This window comes from Lates calcarifer, linkage group LG11, assembly GCF_001640805.2.
Source record: "Lates calcarifer isolate ASB-BC8 linkage group LG11, TLL_Latcal_v3, whole genome shotgun sequence".
Lineage (NCBI taxonomy): Eukaryota > Metazoa > Chordata > Actinopteri > Centropomidae > Lates > Lates calcarifer.
The window spans coordinates 13,907,795-13,930,278 of NC_066843.1; the positions used below are offsets into that span (position 1 = coordinate 13,907,795).

At 42.7% G+C, this 22,484-nt stretch overlaps 1 protein-coding gene across 1 annotated transcript in view; it reads left to right on the plus strand.

Annotated features, from left to right (window-relative positions):
- Positions 1-22,467, plus strand: part of mapk8ip3 (mitogen-activated protein kinase 8 interacting protein 3) — a 29,120-nt gene extending 6,653 nt beyond the window's left edge. Inside the window, exons 3-35 of the mRNA XM_018672762.2 lie at positions 730-850; positions 1,308-1,378; positions 2,086-2,177; positions 2,976-2,999; positions 4,486-4,636; positions 5,768-5,996; positions 6,088-6,190; positions 6,759-6,877; positions 7,856-7,867; positions 8,562-8,579; positions 9,985-10,042; positions 10,233-10,385; positions 11,763-11,820; positions 11,961-12,112; positions 12,252-12,308; positions 12,432-12,602; positions 13,228-13,387; positions 14,464-14,514; positions 15,796-15,885; positions 16,176-16,331; positions 16,442-16,607; positions 16,712-16,909; positions 17,015-17,198; positions 17,304-17,423; positions 17,535-17,615; positions 17,734-17,801; positions 17,918-18,066; positions 18,175-18,346; positions 18,519-18,632; positions 19,313-19,351; positions 19,882-20,046; positions 20,258-20,404; positions 21,051-22,467. Coding sequence (XP_018528278.1) covers positions 730-850; positions 1,308-1,378; positions 2,086-2,177; positions 2,976-2,999; positions 4,486-4,636; positions 5,768-5,996; positions 6,088-6,190; positions 6,759-6,877; positions 7,856-7,867; positions 8,562-8,579; positions 9,985-10,042; positions 10,233-10,385; positions 11,763-11,820; positions 11,961-12,112; positions 12,252-12,308; positions 12,432-12,602; positions 13,228-13,387; positions 14,464-14,514; positions 15,796-15,885; positions 16,176-16,331; positions 16,442-16,607; positions 16,712-16,909; positions 17,015-17,198; positions 17,304-17,423; positions 17,535-17,615; positions 17,734-17,801; positions 17,918-18,066; positions 18,175-18,346; positions 18,519-18,632; positions 19,313-19,351; positions 19,882-20,046; positions 20,258-20,404; positions 21,051-21,175 — 3,774 coding nt within the window. The 3' untranslated portion in view covers positions 21,176-22,467. The remainder of the gene's footprint in view (positions 1-729; positions 851-1,307; positions 1,379-2,085; positions 2,178-2,975; positions 3,000-4,485; positions 4,637-5,767; positions 5,997-6,087; positions 6,191-6,758; positions 6,878-7,855; positions 7,868-8,561; positions 8,580-9,984; positions 10,043-10,232; positions 10,386-11,762; positions 11,821-11,960; positions 12,113-12,251; positions 12,309-12,431; positions 12,603-13,227; positions 13,388-14,463; positions 14,515-15,795; positions 15,886-16,175; positions 16,332-16,441; positions 16,608-16,711; positions 16,910-17,014; positions 17,199-17,303; positions 17,424-17,534; positions 17,616-17,733; positions 17,802-17,917; positions 18,067-18,174; positions 18,347-18,518; positions 18,633-19,312; positions 19,352-19,881; positions 20,047-20,257; positions 20,405-21,050) is intronic.
- Positions 22,468-22,484: the final 17 nt, after the last annotated feature.

Below are 22,484 nucleotides of genomic sequence, written 5' to 3' on the forward strand. Positions count from 1 at the left end.
ACTGGAAGCAAAGGTGCTTCAGCAGCAAATAATAAAATAAAAATCCACTCTTTGTTGAGTCACATTTTCTGTGATTAATTGAGGTGTTTTGTTAAATCAGTGGGCAAGGAGAGTCACATTTCTGAGATATTTCAGCCACTGCTTCCCCTCAGAGGCGGAGATTTCCCTGGGGGTCATTGTTCTACACAAGTTTCTCAGTTCGATGTTTACATAAGTTGTAGACGTCATCATATTGTAGCATTTAGCCTCTTGTGTGGTGCATATCTGCTACATATTCCTGGTTCCAGGGTCTTGCTGCAGTCAGAGGATTACAGTATTAAGACTCTGTAGACTTGCTGCAATGAAAAAAGGACGTCATTGTGAACAGCTTTACAAAAAAAAACAAACACACACACACACAGGCAACGTGAAAAGGAAGTAGGCTGCTCTGTGTTGGCTGCTTTGTTACAGTTAAAATATTCACTGAGAGTGAGAAAGATTTAAAAATTACATTATTCTCATCCAGACATCAGAGGTGACACCACAGCTGCCATGTCATGAGAAACCAGCACTCACATTTAATAATAATAATTACAATACAGTTCAATATGGTGACCACAAGCATGGTCATCAGTGGGTGTTCCTTTCGACATTCATTTCAAAAATCCAATCAGCATACAGTGGTGAAGATATTACATAATCTGTCTCTCTGTGTGAAGGTCTCATTTTTGCTTGTGTGTCTTCCATTAGAAATTCATTGAATTTGAAGATGCACTGGAGGCGGAGAAGAAGGACCTGCAGATACAGGTGGAGTTCCTGGAGCTGCAAGGGAAACAGCTGGAGCTCAAGACAAAGAACTATTCTGACCAGAGTGAGTGGACAGACCTCAGATAATATACTGCACACACAGGACATCTGGCTGTTGAAACAAGGTTTGAGTGCTCAGGGTCTGGCCCCGAAACATGGAAATTGAGTCTGTGGGGAAGATGGAGAGGGAAGTAGACACACAGTTGGAGGATGCTGTATTTTTAGATTGTCAGTACATTTGCACTGAAAAACTGATTTGCTTTTGTTGACCCCAAATACTTTAAAATACTGTCAAGCAAACATGCGACTGAGCATTAGTTAAAATACCTGCCTTTGTATTGTCATCCCCCACTTTCTCTCTCTCTCTTGTCATGAAATTATATTTGTATACTCAAGCCTTCATATTTATTTTATTTAAATAATGGTGTAAACTGGTTGACTGGAAAGGATTAGAGTCAGACCTATTTGAACTTCTGACTTTTAGTGTTTTGCTGTTAAAATGTTCTCGGTCTGTCTCTCAGTCACCCGGTTGGAGGAGCGAGAATCAGACATGAAGAAAGAATACAACGCTCTGCACCAGCGCCACACTGAGGTGAGAGAAAACATTCAGCCCAACAGCTCTGGATACTCCTCAATATAGCCAAATATACCTGTTTTTAGTCAAATTAATAGTTGTTTGAATACTGTCAGGATTATTATTCTCAGATGTTATGGCAGCAAAATGCTTGTGTTTTTCAAGTTCTTCTGTTTTTAGCAATACTTTAGCCAAACATGTCTTTGAACCTGTGCCAAAATGTTAAAAGTTTATTATGTATTCTTCTTTTTTTGCTTTCCAATGTAACAAAACTAAAAGCAGACACAACTGTCCATGCGGTGGATTGCCTAATACAAGCACGACTATTGTTTTCAAACCATAATGAAAATGAAGGAAGCTGATGGCTGCCTGCATAGTAGAAAAAACGTAATTTGAACATGGAAAACAAGAATTAAAAACGGTCAGCGTTAAAATAAGTCTTATGTGACTGGTACTAAATAAACATTGATATGCAAAAGTCCCATTATGGTCCTTCGTGCTCTATGATATCACAATCTGATTGTCCTTTTGGTTCACAAAATATTTCTGAGTTATCCAATATGTAGTAGATTATGGATTTTGTGGTTAAATCACTGTAATCCTTTTACATGTGACTCCTTTACTCCCTAATCTGTGACCTCTCATATGCCCTCTCATGCACTGTCACTTTCCTCTGTCTCCTCTTTTCTCATGTCTTTTCTCACTGTTGCTGTCGTGGATCACAGATGATTCAAACGTACGTCGAGCACATAGAGCGGTCCAAAATGCAGCAGGCGGGGAGCAACAGCCAATCAGAAGGCCCCGGCTGTGGACGAACGTGAGTGGCTCTGTGTGTGTGTGTGTGTGTGTGTATGTGTGTTGCTGTGGGCGTTTTAAAGTTTGTGCGTGTATTTGAATTGTAACTTTCACCTGGCGTCTTGTTGCCGCTGTTTTTGTGTTTTGTTCTGAACGTGTTAGGCTTTTCATGTGTCATCACGCTCATTGTATTGATGCTGGCGTTTGTTTGTCAGGAGCCATGATGAACATCCCGCTGACAGAGAGGAGAGAAAATGCAAAAAAAAAAAAAAAAAAAAATCCCAGCAGTCATTATGAGCCATGCGGGAAACAATTATAAAAAGAAAGTTTGGGGTTTATTTGTCAGCTTGCGGTGCTCAGTGATTGGCCAGTGCATGCATCCTGAATATTTATGAGCACGAGGCAAGACGAGGAGCGGGACATCTGGTGCAGCTTCTGTGGCTGAACAGCAGATTAGTCCCCTCTTGCAACATGTTCACTATAAACATAGTATCCTAAATCTCAGTTCAGATACAGTGTCTAATGAAAAGTATCCTAATCCTAGAAGAGGGGTTGAGGCAGGGGTTACATTTGAATGAGGATGAACTCCTGCTCCGAAACCTTTATCACTGAGGTTGTTTTCATGAGAAGACGACCAAGTATGATCTTTTGCGGAGCTGTAAAAAATTCTTTCAAACTTCTGTCAACTTGTAAAGGTACAGGTGTGTGTGTGTGTGTTTGTGTGGTTTCATGTGTCACTGCATGTTCCTGTCTTTCTCTAATCAGTGTCTGTCTGTCTGTCTGTCTCGCTGGCTTGCTCTCTGTGCTGCTGTTTGCACAGTCAACGCCACACATGGAGGAAAAGGTAAATCCAACATGGTCCCACAACTGCCCCACTACCTTTTCGTCATAAACCTGGCCTGCTTGAACTTAAAATAAGACAAAGACCTGCCATGCCCCTTTGTCGTACTTATGCCGTACCTCAACAGCTTGAATAAAGAAGTATTCCTTTACACGTTTGCTGTATTAGTTATTGATGCTCGGTACAGCTCTTTATTATCACGAGTACATCGGTAATGTTGCATTCTAGTAACAATTTATGAAATAAGGAATGGTTCAGAGATCATGTTACGCAACGCAATCCATATTTTCCGCTTTTCTCCGTCTACCCTCTCCTCTCTCTCCCTCATGCTTGTGTCTGCTACTCGGTTCGTCTGTGTGTCTGTCTGCCTGTCCTGCTTGTCTGTCTGTGTCGAAGGAAAACATTGATATTATACAAAGAAGAAGCAAATATATGGATATGAATTCATTTTAAGCAAATAAGAAATAGAAACACACAAATAGTATGAGCATGTTTCATGTTTCCAGTAGCTGATATGTAGTAGATGACGATACAGAGACATCATACAGCTAAAAACTGCATGTAGTTAATCAGCTATACAAGGAACTGATAGGAATAACTCAAAACTTAAACTTGACTCTATAGTTGTGAAATTCTATACAATGTATGTCTGTGTTAAATTCTCTACAAACTACCTGGAGTTTCCTGCATTGCTCAGTCTGTTTGAATGACTTGCATCAATAAATAAAGCTCATGAGGCGAATGCGTTTGGCCTGGTGGACTGGACTGCATGCCTTCAGAGCACCTCTTGCCTCTCATTGTAGAGGTTGTAAATTAGCTATTTTTCCATCCAGCCACCAAAATCTTGGTGCTTGTCTTGTCTAGTATATTTGCATATTACTTTTTTTTTTTTAAAGTACTCTTAAAGTACACTTATTATCTTTCTTGCCAAGAGTTAGATGAGAAGATCAATACCTGTCTCATGTCTGTGTGCTAAATATATAGATAGTTAATCACTCCCAGTGAAGAAATAGTCGCGCATGTAACCACTCGTAAAACTGTAATGTTGTTTTTACACTTTTTTTACACTAAGTAAACAAATGAGCTATAACATGTTAATTAAAGAGCTTTAGAGGTGCTGGTCAGAGCCAGGTTAGCTGTTTTATGCTAAGCTAAGCTAAATAGCTACAGGACCCAGCTTCATATTTACCATCAAGCTACAAGAGAGGCATTAATTTTCTCATCTAACTCTCGATAAGAAAGTGAATAAGCCTGTTTCCCAAAATGTTGACCTTTTCCTTTTGGAATACAATAGAGCTGAATGAGAGTATAAGTGGTTGTCAATTTGTTTTAACCCAGAGAGTGACTGTCAGATTATCCAGGTTGTTTTGTGCCTTGCACCTAATGCATGCCTAATGCATTCCCTGGAGAGGAGTAAGTGAGTAAATACAATGAAGGAATAACAGTCAGTCTCACATTATCCTCCACCTTTCTGTGTCTCCTCTGCCAGCAGCAAAGCGGAGCGCCCGCCGTCGTTGAGCCTGTACCCCAGTGGCGAGGGCATGGTACGTGGGGGTCTCGGGGGGGCTAGGATGATGCCCGGGAAAGACATCTGGCAGGTCAGCGAGCTCGGCCAGTCCACCTTCAGCTCGGCCTATCAGGTGGGACAGACAGCGGCCATGTCCTCCTCCGCGACCACTACCGCAGCCTGGGGAGTGGAAGGGGGAGGGGCCAGCCTTACCGCTGCCCGTCCCTGCTAGCCACACCCACATGGACCACCCACGCCTGCTTGTGTCACTTTAGCGGAAACTATTTTATTCAAATCAGTAGGAAATCTACCCTTTTAAAGTCAGATTTGTTAGGTATATGTGTTGACTCAAGCAAGCAGGGGAACCTATCTATTTTTTTCATGGAGCTTTCCTTTTAACTGTGATTATTTTACTGTGATTGTGGAGCTTCTGCCATGTGTCCTCGTGCTTTAGTTGACACTTGTGCGTTACATTTAAGTTCCCTAGTTTCCTGTTTCCTAGTGCTCCTCATTTTTTAAAATTATGCTACTCGTGCAGTTTGCTGGCATATTGTGCTTTATATGTGAGAGAAAAAGCCACAGTAAGGAAAAAAAGAGGACTTTGTTACTTTCTTGTTGTGGCTCCTCTTGGTATTTAGCTTTCCTAAGAGCATAAGTGCCAGTTAAAATGCATATTTTAGGATTTAGATAGATGAGTTGAATGCAATTTATAGTCAAAATATTCTAACTGCGATGACTTTAAGATGCATAAAAATCAACATTGTTTTTTGTTGAGAATTAATCCTGGAATCGGAGCCATGTGTTCTGGCTAAATGAAAAAATTAAGATGTCATCCACCGACAATTCAGAAAGTAAAAATGTATCTGTGTTCGTGGGTTTCATGCATCAAGAAGTCACCAAACAGTGAAACAGTTTTTGATATCACACCCAACAGATCAAAATTTGACTTCATAACTGAGCAAATCTTTATAAAACAAAATAGCCAAACATTAAAGTGATACTATGTAGTATGCAAATGCGTCAAAACCAGAAAAACTAAAAGAAACTACCACAAAACATGGAGCTGCTAACAAGAAAGTTAAGTCACAATTGACTCTTATGTGGTAAACTCTTACCGCTTGTGAAATCAGTTGCTAGAAATAAAATGAGCTGTGCAACTATTATAGGCTTAGTGCCTGATCCTGCCATCACCATATAATGCTCATATAATATTGTTTGTCTCTTGCCCCCATGTCATCGCCTCATACCACCGCTGTACTCCAAGGAGGATGGATCAGAGTCTGATTCCGTGGCGGCCACACCCAGCAGCACAGGGAGCAAGTCCAACACGCCCACCTCCTCTGTCCCCTCCGCCACCGTCACCCCTATCAACGAGGGCTTCCACCCACACGAGTTTGAAGTGATGCGACCTGGGAACCACAGGAAAAGCGCCAAGCGGCTCAGCCGGAATATGGAGGTGCAGGTTTCCCAGGAAACCAGGAACGTCAGCATCGGTAAGAGGAAAGAGGTCGCCACATGTTTATAGTCTTCTAAACAGCGGCTGAAATGTAACCCCGATTTGTCTCATTTGTCATATTTCTCCAGGTATGGGAAGCAGTGACGAGTGGTCTGAGTTTCAGGAGATCATTGATTCTACTCCTGAGCTGGACATGTGTGTAGACCCCCGGGTGTACGGAGGAGGAAACAGGTACAACACATCCACGGCACATATCATATCAGCTCAAGGATTTTAGAAACTTTCAAACCTTCAAACTTAACATCATGTATTTATTAGTTAGTGAAAGAGGTTTAAAGGACCATACCAGTGTTTTTGCAGATGTAAGCACATTTTTACATTTCATTTATCTGTCGGCCATTTTTCAAGGCACAACAATGTTTTAGATTTTGGAATGTATGATGTTCCTCATTAACTTAAGTAATCCATCATGTCTGCTTTTATCCATATCAAAGTTAACTTTTGTTGTGTGCAGTTGTAAGTGCAGATTTGTGGTCGATCAGGAGTCAAACATGCAATATGTTCCTCTTAACTGATCAAAACTAGGACCAGTATCTGTTTCTCTGACCACAGAAGATTCTTAACTAAAGGAGAAATATAAAAATCACCACAGCCAGGTTGTGCTTTTCCATGGTTGCCAGGCTTTAATGGATAAATACATGAGGTGCTGCCACAAAGAAGTCTTCTGTTTTGATTAAATAAAATGAAAATAGACTCCATTCTTACTGTTTATTGACATTATCATTTATGTGTATTTCAGCCCCTCCCAGGGCATAGTGAACGAGGCCTTCGGCATCAACACAGACTCTCTCTACCACGAGATCAAAGACGCCAAGTCAGACATAATTGGAGACGTAGATGCAGGTGCCGAGCTGCTAGGTATGAACTGGACTATGACTGCAGTACCTTTTGCCAGTTTCATAGGTTCATAGCCATAAATCTTGGCAGTAAAGTAGAAACAAGTTGTGCCATGGACTCACTTTGCTGGTTACAGCTTAGTGACGTCCTTCTTATGTATGCAGCGGTAAGTATTACACTTCATAGGAAATGAAATCAAAGAGCTGCCTCCTTCACCTCCTCCTGAGGTTGAACCTTGAACTGCTGAAAGTGAGATTTGTGCTGTATGCTAATTTGCTAATATGTAATATAACTCAGTAATATTCGAATAAGCATAGACCCAAACAAAGGGAAATAAGGGCGGATGCATGTGCACATTGCACAAAGCAGTATTTGTTTTTGCTTTGGGTTACTGCAGGGCAGGAGCTCCACGTGAGTCTGTGTGAATGTGCCACTGCACTGACTCTGACTTTTTACCTTGCATGGCCGAGGCTGGAATACACTCCATGCCAGCAGCTCATCCCTGCGTCACTGCACAGTCATCCTGAAAAAATATACAATCCCCCAACCCCAGCTGCCCATTCATGCAGTGTTACTTTTATTATTTATTTGTTTGTTTGTTTGTTTTTTATCTTTTTTTTACGGGGCAGAGGCACGTTTGATGCAAGCCTATTTCAAATATTTTGAGTTTAAGCCTATTTATTTGTAAAAGTTGAATTTAAGACCATATTTATCATATTCAGTGCAGTTAATTTCTTATTTACAGGTATTATTTATCTTAACTGTCCTTTGGCACTCTCTATTTTGGATTCATACATTTTGTTGAATTCTGTTTTTTTTTTTTTTTTTTTTTTTACCTTAATCAGAAATGGCTTTCTTTGGGTTTTGTTTTACCTATCCCTGAATTTTATGTAGCAGGTATAGAGAGGGAGGTTTGACCCGTCTTCTTGTCCATCTGTTAACCTCTCACCCATTTCTTTTTTTTTCCCTTTTATGTGCTTCTGCTGGTGACACCCATAGGCGAGTTCTCAGGTGTGTATCTGAACATGCATTGGTTGGTATCTATTTCATTTACTCTCTCGACTCTTCTCCAAACCCTGCATCTAAGAGAAGGCATCAATCAGTGTAAACAACTCATCACTATAGTTTTAATTATTAGTGTATAAAGATGCCCCAAATCCATACACATGCAGCAAAAGACTCTTTTCTTTCCTTTAAAGTCACAGTGAAATTATTGTACTCTGAAGTTATTACCACATGCTGTATCAGTCTGCATATCTTAAATTTTCAGCTCATTCAATTACGAAAGATTTTTGAAAATCCTTCCTCTCTCACTAAAAAAAAGCCCTCCTCTTCTTCCATTGGTTTAGAATGACCCTCAGTGCAGTGTCCCTCGCAGCTGCCTGTTCAAATAGGAAATACATCACCACGTAAAGGCAATATGCTCTTAAAAATTCAGTTTCACTGGGACTTTAAAATAAATCTGATATTCGAATAAATCATATATAGTGCAACAGAAATATGCTCCCTCCTTGACCTCTAGTTTTCGTCCTGTAGCCTCGCTGCTATTCCTCAAACCCAGATTTACAAATGCTTATCAGCGTCCTCTCTCTCCTCTCTTCCCTTCCTGTCCCTCTCCTCTTCCTCGTCATCTCCTCTGATCTGTGCCTTTCCCTCTTTTCTTCCTCTCCCATCCTCCTTTCCCTTTTTCTTCTTTTGCCTCCAGTGCGTGATGATTACTTCGGTAAGGCGCCCCTTGCCTTCTCTCATGGTCACATTTGCTTGTTATGTCATTCCCTGGCCTCTAGCTTTCACACCCCTCTGGTTGCTTCTTTGTGTCTGTTTTTTTAATTTATTCATGTGGCTTTATATTTACATTTTGTGCCACCTTTGCATCTCATATACATAGTTTAAAAAAGAAACTCTCAATAAAGATTTTCTGTGAAGGGCATGGTGACACTTAAGAGAACATTAAGATAAAATGCCCCTTTTTTTTTTGAGAGAAAACACGGACTCTGGAAACAGCGGACTCTGAATCTAGAAAACAATAGTAAATGTGCATGTGATGGGAGAAAAACAGGTGTAATGAACACCTGTTCAACAGAAAAGGAAACTGCATCAGCGTGTGTTTGGTCATTCCAATAAGATTTGAGTTCAGTAGCTGTAATCAGCCCCTGCTGTCATAACATGAGGGAGAGAACAAACGGATGTGTCAGAAATATTGATATATATCAGAAAACACTGCGCAACACCTTCAAAGTCCAGGGTATGGCAGTTAATCTAAAACATTTAATCTGGCAGTCTGAGCTGCACTTATGTTTTCTGCCTCTCAGATCACATATCACAGCATACACTTTGCAAAACATGAAGTTTTCTGAGCCAGTTTTAACCCAGGATCTTTTTACAATCCACCCGGTATACAAGAACCTCTTTGCTTTTAGTTCTGTTTCTTTTTGACATGTCCTCATGTCCGCAGTTTCCTGTGTTGAAGTTTCTCCTTAAAGTTTGTGTTGCTTGGCTTATGTTGCACAGCGCTTGCTGCTTCCATGTAAGTTTCAGTTCATTTCTGGCAATAAATTAGGTGATTAAGATTTAATAACACAGTAAATAAATAGGTTGAGTGCTATATTAACACTGTCGTGGTTCAGGGATCAACCATGAGTTTTGAATATTTTGGTATGAACTTGTGGAGCAATGTTATATTTTGAGGTGAAAAAATGTTCTTGCAGTACTGAGCATTGTAGTAAATGTTTCCTCAGTAATGCTGTATCAGATGTTGTACAGTTAAAGACTCTCCTCTGTCTCTCTCAAGGAAAAAATTATTAGAGGAGTCAACTTTTTTTGGTGTTTTCTCAGTATGTCCTCAGTATTTAACAAGGAACTGCCCTTTGTTAGCCTCCTTGTTACCATGACACCATTAATAAATAGTCTGTCCATTAACAGTCATATCATTGAATTATTAAACCTTTTGTTTTTGTACAAAATTTCCATAATTTGTCACACAACTGGTACTTTCCTCGGTTGATCTGAAAGATGTCGCCACAGAAACTCTACAAATGTATTTTGCCTGTCGATCGTCGGATTGGTTGATTGGTTGCGGATGTTGTGTATTCGTGTGAGTAACAGAGATGTGAATGTGACTGTTTCAGGGATGGGCAAGGAGGTGGAGAACCTGCTGACAGAGAACAAACAGCTCCTAGAGACCAAGTAAGAGACACAGAGAAGGATGAGCGTGTGTGTCAGTGTCCTTCCGCCTTTCATCCAAAGGCATTACATTTCTGCACAGCTTGTCCTCACACCAAAGGAGTGTGTCTGGACATGACAATCCCATCTTGTAGTTTTCCTGCGGCTGGTTTTGATTTCTTACTTCCTCCTCTTTTCCTGCTCTGCTCGTCAGAAATGCTCTCAACATTGTGAAAAATGACCTTATTGCCAAAGTGGACGAGCTGTCGGGGGAGCAGGAGGTGCTGAGGGAGGAGCTGGAGGCCGTGAGGCAGTCCAAGAACAAGGTGGACGCCAGAGTCAAGGAGCTGGAAGAGGAACTCAAGAGGTGAAAAGAACAAGCTGTTTTAAGTAATGCAAGGAGTTCAGGCTTCTTTACAGTTCTGTCTACTTCTGTCTGTGGTTGACAGCAGTAAGACAACAATAGGATGAGTAACCTTTACCACAATGGCTGCTGACCTGTAATCCATACCTTAGTGAGACTTAACAAGTACATCCTAGCAACAGACACAGAAACATGATAGTCTGTCGCTGGTGACATGTCAAAGTAGGAGAACCAGAGGACAAAATGTCTTGAGTACAGATCAGTTATTCTGTGTTGCAGATGCAGAATACCCTCCTTTAATTTCACATATTGATCATGTTAGTTCTCACACAGCGATACTGAGGACAAACCTGAAACTTATATTTGACTAAGTGACAGGAAGAACTGTGTCTTGCTGAGTGTGCTCCTTCAACGTGACACTGTCATGTAGAGAAGAATAAATCACACAGGAGCACTGTAATAATTCATATAAGTTTCACTATTCTCTGGTGATACAGTAAACTTGCTGTTCACCTCTCCAGCTCAGTTTCAGCCATGTTTAACAAACACTGTTTCATAGTAGATACATGTTTCACTGCAGCAGATTTTTTTTGTGTTTATTGAGGAAGTTGATTACATTGCATTTTACCTGCACTTAAAGCTGATGTTGTACAACATCTACTGCCATAAAGTGCTCAACAGGGAATAGTAAAACTGCACACACTTCTGAAGGCAGACAACATTTTTTACAACACCCAATAAATCTTAAAGTGCTTTAGATACACTTGGGGGAAATGGATGGCTGTAAATTTGGGGTGGATAGAAAATGGAGAAAATCAAACAACTCGGTACTCAACATCAAGAGTGTTGATGTTTTTCTGGAAGGCCAGACAGACTGAGACTGCCCACTCAGTTCAAACACTTGCCAAGGATTTCTCAGGATGTTATGCTTGTTTCTTGATATATTTTTAGTGGTTTAACCATTCTTTGTTTGATTTGTGATACACTTTTGAAGAGAGATCTGGGTTAGATTGACAGGAACAGGAACCTAGCTGAAAACTCATTTTCAGAGAGAGAATACAACAGTTTACCCAACTAGCACAGATACAAGCGATGAAATAGTTTAATAAACAAATTCATCTGTCACATTTTCAAACCTTCAGATAAAAAAGGTTCACAACTTTTTGTAAAATCTGTAATATAGGCATTGAGGATGAGGCCTATAACTGCACGTCATGTCGTGTTATGTGAGATCAGGTCAAATTCATCCCACAGCAGCTTCAAAAGCTTTGTTGACAAAGACTTATGTCCCAAAGTTTTCCCCGTGAGTCCCAGTCTCAGCACCAGTGGACTTCTGGCAGTGACTCCTTCCTTGTAACTATTTTTTCCTTTGTGTTGCAGGTTAAGAGCAGAGGCTCTCGGTGCATCTCGGGACTCCAAGGATGAAGGAGGTGATGATGTGAGTAAAGCTGGGGGAGTGGGTCTTGGAGATACAGTTAGAGAAACCTGATGTAGTGAGTTTCCTGCTGCAAATGTCTGCCTGTAAATGTGTTTTGTCAGACCTTGCGTAATTTTTACAAAATGTCTCTGTGTTCTCAGTTTTCGTCACCCATGCAGGACGGCGACATGACAATGACGCAACGGCGGCGATTCACCCGGGTGGAGATGGCCCGCGTGCTGATGGAGAGGAACCAGTACAAAGAGAGACTGATGGAGCTGCAGGAGGCCGTACGGTGGACAGAGATGATCAGGTAGGAGGAGAGAGAGAGAGATGCTGCTTTAGACTAGAGATGGAAGAACCTGGATGACCACAGGAAAGGACCAACTGCACCCACCTGTGGTTTATATTACTTCTCCTCTGTTTTGACTCACACCTCTCCTCCCTCTCAGGGCGTCCCGGGAGAGTCCTCCAATCCAAGAGAAAAAGAAGTCCACCATCTGGCAGTTGTGAGATTCTTTATTTAACTTATTTACTGAAGCACAGTTAGAAAAACCTAAAACAAATGATTTGGTAAAACAAAACCTTCCAAAAATGAAACCTGTCCACCTCTTTCTGTCTTTGTCCACCAGCTTTGCACGTCTCTTCAGCTCATCATCCAGCCCTCCACCTGTCAAGCGGCCGTACTACAGCGTCAACATCCACTACAAGTCACCCTCACCAGCCGGTTTCTCTCAGCGACGCAGCCACACCATGTGTCAGATCTCCACCTCCAACCGCACGCTGGAGTTCTTCCCCGAAGAGTGAGGAGCTACACACCTTCACTAAACTCACACCTCACACTAGAGCTCCTGAACTTATCTGCCTCTCGCTCACTCTGCTTTGGTCTGAGCGCCTGGTTGCTTGTTCGCTTGTGGCAGCTTGGAGTGTAGAAAGCTTCCCGCAGGTTCTTGAGCATCCAACATGCAGATGTGTGTTTAGATTTACATGCCGCTCTTATCTGAGGCTGGTTATTAGTGCCTTCATATTCCATTCAGACAAATCTCTTCATGCACAAACGGATCTGGGGTCATAAGCTTTAAGAATTATTGTGTTAAATTAATTTCTGCACATGAACGCGTTCAGTTTTAGGTGATAAGAGTGAATGTGGCCTCTGAGGTGATTACACACTCCTTTTATCTTCTTGTTTTGAAAGTAAAGTGTGATTGAAACGCTAAAAGTACTGAAAATCTTCTTGGGTTTCAGTTCAGTGTGATTAAACAGCCACTTTGCTTCAGCGAGAGTAAAACCTAGTTTAACCACTGCTACTGCTAATGTTTTTCCTTCTTTCCTCTTCATCTTTTCACATCTCTCTGTCTCTTGCTGCTGGCTGGCTAGGCTGCTAACGCTTCGCTTTGTCTCTCTTCCCTTCCCTCCCGTTGCTTTCAGACTGGCCAGTAACGGTGTTGCGTCTCTCCTCAGTGACTCGGCAATGTTGGCCCGCCGAGAGCAGCGGCGCGAACAGTACAGGCAGGTCCGCGAGCACATGCGCCGCGACGACGGCATCATGCAGGCCTGTGGCTGGAGCGTGCCGTCTCGCCTCAAACAGGTACAATCACTCATAAACCGCCCCACGAGGTCAGAGACCCCCCCACCCCACCCGACCTCCGTCCAACCCCGGGCCTACACATGCTGTACACAACAAAAGCAGACAAATAACAACAAATACTCACACTGTGAGTATGCCCTAGTAATGTGTGCTAAAGGCCAAGCGAAGAATCTGTTTCACACATTTATGAACTTGAAATTCTCACAGGTGAGGACAGGTTTGTGGGTTCTTAGTATGATACACAACCAAATTATATCTGATCATTTCAAAAGCTCAGAATCTTTCTGACACTTGTTTGAGCTTATAAAGGCTCTGCTTTAAGGTAAATTCTTACATTTGAAAGTGGAGGGGATTAAACATTATCCTAACTCATCGTCCTCTGTGAGCTGTTGCTTTAAAGACAAATTAATCTGCTATTAAATGATTGATGTGACAGCTGAAAGTGACATTGTTGGCTCAGGCTGTAAGGACGAGCACACAGAATTAAATGAAGAAGATTGTTCTGGCCGTGCCTGCTGGGTCACTTCTACACTACTCTGTAGTGACCACATTAAAGGGATTTTCACAAAGGGACATGTTGCTGTTTCCATCCTCCCGGTTTCACCACAAATATATGTTTTTAGACATTATTTACTACCTGGCTGTTACAGTTTATGTATGTAGTTTATGTGTAAGACATCTTTGCAAGTTAATTTTTATACTGTAGTGAAATGAACAGAAAGCAGTGGCAGTAGGACAGTTAGGAAATCAATTAAAAAAACCTAACCTTTACAGATTATGGTAAGTAATGCAACATAAACAGGATTTCAAGCTAAAACATCAAAACCTCTTATATAGTCCTGTTAAAGGATATTTTCCTCATTGTCAACAAATCCCCATGAAAAGAGCAAAGCCAGTTTCCTTTTTTGGTCTTTTATGGTATTTTTTGAAAAGAGGAAAATATCATCAGACTTATCCTTTAAATTAAGCCAACATCAGTAAGAATAGTACTAAGGGGGCTGACCCCGTGCAGCTCAAAGGCCAGAGGGGGCAGAGTGTGTTGGTAGGCAGGTGGCTCTAACTCTGGTCTCCCACAGACTGGTGGTCAGACGGACAGCGCTCAGGACAGCCCGCTGAAGAGACAACAGGCAAGTGAGACCGACAGAGTGCCAGCATGCGCCTTTACGGTTCCTCTCCTTTTAACCTTCCTCCTTAAAACCCCAACCCCTAGTTAGCAGCAGATAGCTAATACCTGCCAATATACATAGACAAAACACTGAATACATATCCAGATCATGAAGACAACATTTTCTATTCTCTGGAGGTATAAACAGCTCCATGTGAAGACTTTTAACTAAAGGAGCATTTTGTAAATTTAACTTTGCCCTGAGATGAATGCATGAAAATCAAGGGAAATTTGAGGCATGATATGAGTCAGCATCCTTGTGTTTGATACAACCCAAACACACATCACTTACACACAGACACAAACTCACACATTTTAAAACACACACCTTATGACTGCATCTCTCAAGTAAACTCCTGTCTTTGTGGAGTCGACTTCAGCAGGTTTTCTCTCCCTCTGCCAATGTTTTTTCAACCTTTTAACCTTTAACCTCTGTCTGTCTCAATCTGCCCTACATACACATTGATGTCGTCATCACTTACTTACTCCTGCTTTGACTTTGGTGTTGTTTCCTAAAGGAAAAATCCACTCTAAAATACTTAAGTCTGTGAAAATTGGTGGAGTCAGGGTGACTGATTACCACCAGATGGCACCAATGAAGTTGTGAGGAATTTAAAGTCTTATGTACAGTTAACATAAAGCATAAATTAACACATAAGCAGGGGTGGCTGGTTTGCCTTTCTGTGGCCAATGTTTGGGTGGTGTATTTTTCTTATTTCTGGTGACATCAGAATATTTTTAGTACTGTTAAAATGGAGTTAAATAGCCAAAAAATTATATTGTGGTGCCATAGTCAGACAGTGATTTCTGAAAGCGCCTGTATGTACTTGAGCAAAAAAATCCATTATAAAAAAAGCAGATGCTAATTTCCTCTCATTCTCTATAGGGTTGTAATGCTTTGACTAAGTTACATGACACTCTTTTCTTATCTGGAAAAGCTTTCATGCTTCCTGCCAGTATTAGCCATCTTATCTATTGTCCAGTGGCCTAATAGCGAAAATATAGGAAATTGAAGCAAAAGTTTAGCTGAGAGAAAATAAACACAGCAGAACAGATTGGTGACATCAGTGGAGTTTTCCTTTACTGCCTGCTGTGTATGTACTGTACATGTATACGGTACATACATAAACACTGAATGTTCTTACTTTTCATCAGTGGCCAGTAACACTGGAGATGTACTGAGGGAACCAGACAATCACTCATCACTTTACTTTACCTGACCACTCGTTACCTCTGCTTTTAGACCACCAACGAAAAAGAAGATAACCGCATGAAGAATGTTCCTGTGCCGGTTTACTGTCGCCCTCTGGTAGAGAAGGACCCCAACAGGAAGGTGAGACACAAAGGTGCCAAGGGGTCAGTTGGGCTGCTTTAGGGTGACACTGGGTCCCAGGTAGGGCTGTGCACAAGGAGAGTTGAGCACATAGAGAAGACCATGTGACTGAACATAGGCCCAGAGGTGAGAACCCAGGTATTGGGACTCAGGCTGGGGGCTACTGCTCAAACTAGATTAGAACAAGGCAAAGTCTAAAAAACTATCATCATGATAATAGTCAGAGCAGGTGTTCAAGTGTGGCTAGTTCTGTCTTATTCCTCTTTTTTCATGCATGTGTGTGCTTGTAGTTGTGGTGTGCAGCAGGAGTGGACCTGACAGGATGGAGGGCCTGCACCCAGGAGTCGGTACCACCCAAAGCACTGTCAGGCAGCAGCGACCCCCTGCACGCTGAGGAGGACGGAGCTGATAAGAAGAGCAGCCACAGCTCCCCAGAGAAGAGGAAGGTAGACACACAGATCAGAAACACATTGTTATGTTCTGGGTTTTTTTTTTTTTTTTTTTAGCTAGCTGTCATTATGTTCTAAAGCTCATGTTTCCTCTCTCCCTGTCCCAGTCAAAGGAGCTCCAAGAAACAGACACCATGAGCAGTCGAGTGTGGATACTCACCAGCACCCACTCTGCCAGCAAGGTGGTCATCATCGACGCCAACCAGCCGGGCTCACTGGTCGATCAGTTCAACGTCTGCAATGCCCATGTGCTCTGCATCTCCAGTGTTCCAGGTACAGAAAGTTCCCCAGAGTAGCATTTTTATCTGATTTGTTAAAGGATGTGACGTGTTAACATGTGTATATTTGTGTATGTGTGTGTGTGTGGCTGTACTCAGCTGCCAGTGAGAGTGACTATCCAGCAGGAGAGATCGTGTTGGATCCAGGCGATGGTAGCGCAGGAGGAGGCGAGGACACTGGCGGCATGGAGGGCATGCTCGCTGGTATCACTCTCGTCGGCTGCGCCACCAACTGCAGCGTTGCCCGCAGCAACTGCTCCTCGCGCACCGACACCCCCATAATGGACAAAGGACAAGGTGGGCATGTTGTGAACGCTCCTTCGTTTCTGTGTTGCTGTAGGAAGGTCAGAAATGTGTCAAGGTTACAGGTCTGTCGCTGATTTCAATGGTGTTGTGCTTTAGCCCCCACCGCTCCCCCCATGAATGGGAAGATTCACGCCGCACAGTCAGCTGAGGAAGCCACAGAAGCCACTGAGGTTACTGAGTCGACGGCCAGCCACACAGAAATGCGATCTGGGCCTCCAGGACCATTCACTGAGCACGTTTTCACCGATCCCCAACCTCGTCCAGCAGACAACTCTGACAGGTAAGAGGTCAAAGTCTGTCCATGTAAAGACAATCACCAGCAAATGATGTCCAGATTCTCCATTTTGAAGAATAAAAACTAACTATTTGTCATCTGTCCTCACAGAAATGCAGGTCAGTCCAAAGAGGAAACATCTCAGGCTCCAGAGTCGGAGGAGGGAGGTGAAGAGGCCAAAAACTACACGAGCGTGGCCCCCACCATGTGGCTCGGGGCCCAGAACGGCTGGTGAGTCGCTCAGTTCGAACCACTCACAATGTCTGCTGCAGCCTCACACTCTCTGACTAAACACATTAAAGTGACACAGTAATAGTGACTTGGCTCTGTTCTTCCCTCAAGGCTCTACGTCCACTCAGCTGTTGGAAACTGGAAGAAGTGTCTCCACTCCATCAAGCTCAAAGACTCAGTGCTCAGTCTGGTGTAAGTGGTGGTGACGGTTAAATTCTGCGTAACACGCAGGCAGTGGAATTCAGAATCAGAAAGTTTTCTCTATGAATCTCTGCCACTCCAGCAGTCTTTGTTTTCTCTCTAATTGCAGGCACGTGAAAGGTCGCGTGCTGGTTGCCCTCGCTGACGGGACCCTCGCCATTTTCCACAGATCCGAAGGTATTGGGCATTTTAAATATGTGTGTTGACAGATTCTAAGCTTTAAGTGTGTTTCATGTACCAGGTTCTCTTGTCAATTCTGTGTCCGTTGTGTGTGTGTGTGTTTCTGTCGACAGACGGCCAGTGGGATTTGTCCAACTACCACCTCATGGACCTTGGTCGGCCTCATCACTCCATTCGCTGCATGGCTGTCGTCCACGATAAGGTGTGGTGCGGCTATAAGAACAAGATCCACGTCATCCAGCCCAAGAGCATGCAGATCGAAGTGAGTTATGATTCCAAATGAGTCCAACAATCAGCTTTTGTCTTTACCGTGCAGACATTTTCACTGAGTGCACATACGTTGATGTGATTCTTTCTCTCCTCGCCGTAGAAGTCCTTCGATGCCCACCCTCGCAGGGAGAGCCAGGTGAGGCAGCTAGCATGGATCGGCGATGGTGTGTGGGTGTCGATCCGGCTCGACTCGACCCTGCGTCTCTACCACGCTCATACACACCAGCACCTCCAGGACGTGGACATCGAGCCATACGTCAGCAAGATGCTGGGTGAGCTTGCGGCTTGTTTTAGGGGAATCCTTGTCCTGAGAGAGAAGTTTGAATGCTAGATTTTCTCACCCTGAGATCTATCCAGAATGCTTCTAGTAGTTTTAATTTCTTCTCTGTCATGAAACTGTTTAATCTTAAGACGTATTACGCTCATTTTGGTTGTAATTCACAGGCACCGGCAAACTGGGATTCTCTTTTGTGCGAATCACGGCACTTCTGATCGGCGGAAATCGTCTTTGGGTTGGAACTGGAAACGGTGTCATCATCTCCATCCCACTGACAGAGAGTGAGTTTCATTTATGACAACTCACAACAAGGGCAACACAACAAAACACAGTGCAGAAGTTGTTCATGGGCTCAGCAGCTAAGAAATATCCCAACTGTGTAAACAGTGCCCACCCATTAGCGGCAGAAAACGGAAAATGAGCACCTTTATCGACTGAATCTCAAACCGAATCTCATCAATTTTCATCGATTTGAGTTACATTTGGTGGAAAATGAATAAAGGACCAGGAAGCACCACCCTGTGGTCAGTTCACATTTCGACTTAAAACTTCTAACTTAAAACTGACACCACAGGCCAAGCATTGCAAATTTTCAACCTTTAGATGACCTGTAATTTAGCTACTCTCGCCACTACACAAACTTCATAATCAAATCTTATCAAATTGTATGAAATCTTAAATCTCATTAGGTAGCCTGAACTCATCAAAAAGCAACAAGACTGGGTAATTTTTCCGTGACTCGCTCCCTCTCATGCAGCAGTGCTGTTTCTCTCTGTTCTCCTAAAGCGCACTCCCTCCTCTCCCCATAAACTCCTCGTCTTTTTTCCACCTTCTGTTTTCCCTCCCTCCCTCAGCGGTTTCACCTCTTTCACAAACAGTCTTGGTCGTAACTATCACTGTTACTGTCCTCTTTCTCCTCTGCTCCCCTCCCCTCCTCTTCCTCCTCCTCCGCCTCCTGTAGCGGTGGTCCTTCACCGGGGACAGCTCCTGGGTTTGAGAGGTAAGTGGGAGCGCCCCCGACCTCCTGCGGTTGTGATCTACCTTTTCTTGCCAGCCTTCACCTGGTTAAACCTTCACTGTTCCCTCAAACACACTCATGGCTGTAGCCCTCCTCTGCAGCACTGCAACAGCCATCCGTTTCTAAAAGCTTAACTGGTCCTGTTTTATCTGTGAATATTTAGTTGATGGTCACCAAAAGTCTTGGAGCGCAGTTGTTTTATTTTTATATTTCTATCAGATCATTGCTTTTACACATTGGTTGCTTTGCATGCTATTTTTCATTGATTTATTGCATCAATGACTAAAAGATAAATTTGTGAGAATCATCATTGCATGCCAGAGGTATGTTTACGCTGTCTTAAACTTTTTTTTTCATTTTCAGTTCATCTGTGGACAAATGTGGATTTTGTGGGTGTTTTTCCTGGAAATATATATACATATATTCTGCCTGTGTCATGCCACTACATATGCTTTGTGAGTGAAAACATTGCTGGTTGGTCTTTGTCTCACTCTGGACTCCCTCTCCCTCAGCCAATAAGGTGTCTCCAACATCCTCCGGCGGAGTGATCCACGTGTACGGAGACGACGGCTCTGAGAAGAGCACCGGCAGCTTCATCCCCTACTGCTCCATGGCACAGGCCCAGCTCTGTTTCCATGGACACCGTGATGCTGTCAAGTTCTTCGTCTCTGTACCCGGTAGTCTGTCCAGATGATCACGTGCTTTTGGTCTGAAAGTCACTTTTAAACCCCTGACTAGCCGCGGTTAATTTACACAGAGGAATTTGTCAGTGGCATCTGACACACTGTGAAGCTCTGCTGCCACTAATCATTCCTGTAACACACACGTACAATTCTCAAGTGTTTCACACTTGTAACTTTTTACGTTCTTTTCTTGTGTTTGTGACAGGCAATGTTTTGGCCACCCTTAACGGAAGCGTGCTAGACAGTCCATCAGAGGGACAGGGCTCCACAGCGCCCCCAGAGACGGAGGCCCAGAGTGTTCACAATGTGTTGGTGCTGAGTGGAGGAGAGGGCTATATCGACTTCCGCATAGGTGAGCAGCCACACCTGCACATACAGTAAACCTGACACCACAGACACATATTAGGCTCAGGTGTGTTACAGAACACATTTAAACACGTGAAGTTCACAGTTGATAGGATTTAACTTGCTGTCAACTATTTATCAGTACAGTTATTAATAATACCCACATTATCTGTTAAAATCACACATTACTTGTACACATGAATAAGAAAATTTGATCATATTGAAATTAATAGTCTTATCCATTAACATAGTGTTGCAGTTCCTCAAGGTGACCACTGGATGGCAGTGAACACTCATGGCTCTAAATACGTCTTCTATCTTGACAGAGCTGAACACCATATGAAGGCTTCCTGTAAAAATTTCAAAATAAAAATTTGGCAAAGTTTGGAAAAATGTTAATCTCCACAGCTTACATTTACACAATTCTCATAATAGTATTGTGATGGTAGTTAAATTAAAGTTGCTCTTAACAACGTAACATTTCTGCTTTTAAAAATGATTTGGAACTTTTTTTTAATAACTAACTAAAAATTAAACAATTTCCTGTCTTTTTAAAGTAGAATTTTTAACATTATTAGCACATTTAAGTTTTGTATCTTTTCATTGTAGAAATTAAGCACAGCTCTTAAATCCCCTGTTTATTTTTTCCTCAGGAGATGGAGAGGACGATGAGACAGAGGAAGGAGAGAGTGGTGGGGCTTCGCAGATGAAACCTGCCTTGTGCAAAGCTGAGCGGAGCCACATCATCGTCTGGCAGGTGTCTTACGTACCTGAGTGACACCTGGATCTGCTTTAACGCCCCACCAACCCACCCACCTCCTTAAAGAAACCTCCTCCTCCTGCCCCTGAAAACGCTTCCAGCCACCCAAACCTTGTAATTATCCCCGGTCAAGTTAAAGTTCCCCCTTGGCTCTAAAACGACCCTCCAAGCCGTGTATCGTCCCTTGTAACTATTATATCCCCTCCTGCCCCGTCACCTTGTAACTTTAATGCCTTGTAAGTACTTCCTCTGATCTAGTAATCTGCCTGCCATCCTGTCTGTCCCACCCAGGGCATTGTAACTATCTTCATGAGCCTTGTAACCCAGCCTCATAACTACCTCCCTCCTCCGTATCGATCTTATATTCACCCTGTAAGCACACTGTATTTCCTCCTATATTTACCTCAATTGTCCTGCATCTGCCCCACAGTTACTCCTCCTCTTCCTCCATTTAGTTTGTCACCTGTGAAACCTCCACCTCATCTTAAAGCAAAGGCCAGAGCCCCAACATGCAACAGATGTACCAAAAGAACTTTAAAAAAGTGAATGACTTGCAAACACTGACTTGCATTTCCACCAGAAATCAGTCAGATATTTCTAACAGCAGCCAATCAGCAATCCATAACCATTTCTGGCATGATATATGGACCCTATTCAGAGATATTAAGACATTGGGAGTTGATGGATGCAGATGTCAGGTGCTTTGACACCCTACAGAAATCTTGTTTTGGCTTTAAAGATTGTAGTGGATGGTTGAAGTCGTTGGGTTTGCGAAAGTAAGTTGACACGGAACAAACAGAAATTTAAATCCATCTTAAAAGTCTGGGTTCTTTAGGCTGTTACCAAAAAAAAAAAAAAAAAAGTTGCATCCAATCTTGCCTCTATTTTAAAACGTCCTGATTATTCAGAACGTGTTTTTCATCAGTGTGCTGTTATTGACCCCAAAACGACAGGAAATAATCTGGTGCACCTGCAAGCAGCCTGATGTAGGTCAAAGGTCAGAGGACTCAGTTCAGTGAGGTCAGAACACGTCTACGTGCTTAAATCACGTGAGCGAGGCCGAGGGGTCGAGTTTGAACGTGTCGAGGAGTTCAGTCCGAAACTCATTTCTCTCATCTGACTGGCTGTTGATCGGACGGTTTGGTGTAAAGCAGGTGAACGGTGGCGTTTTGTCATTAATGTGTACAGGGATTATTGTAAATCTCCAGACACACTGAAGCCCATCCTCTTTGTTCAGTATGGAAATTCATGCATCGATCTCTATCTGTGTGGATTAAATATTAAACATATTTGTGTGCTGAAAAACGTTACGTTGATGTGTGCGTCC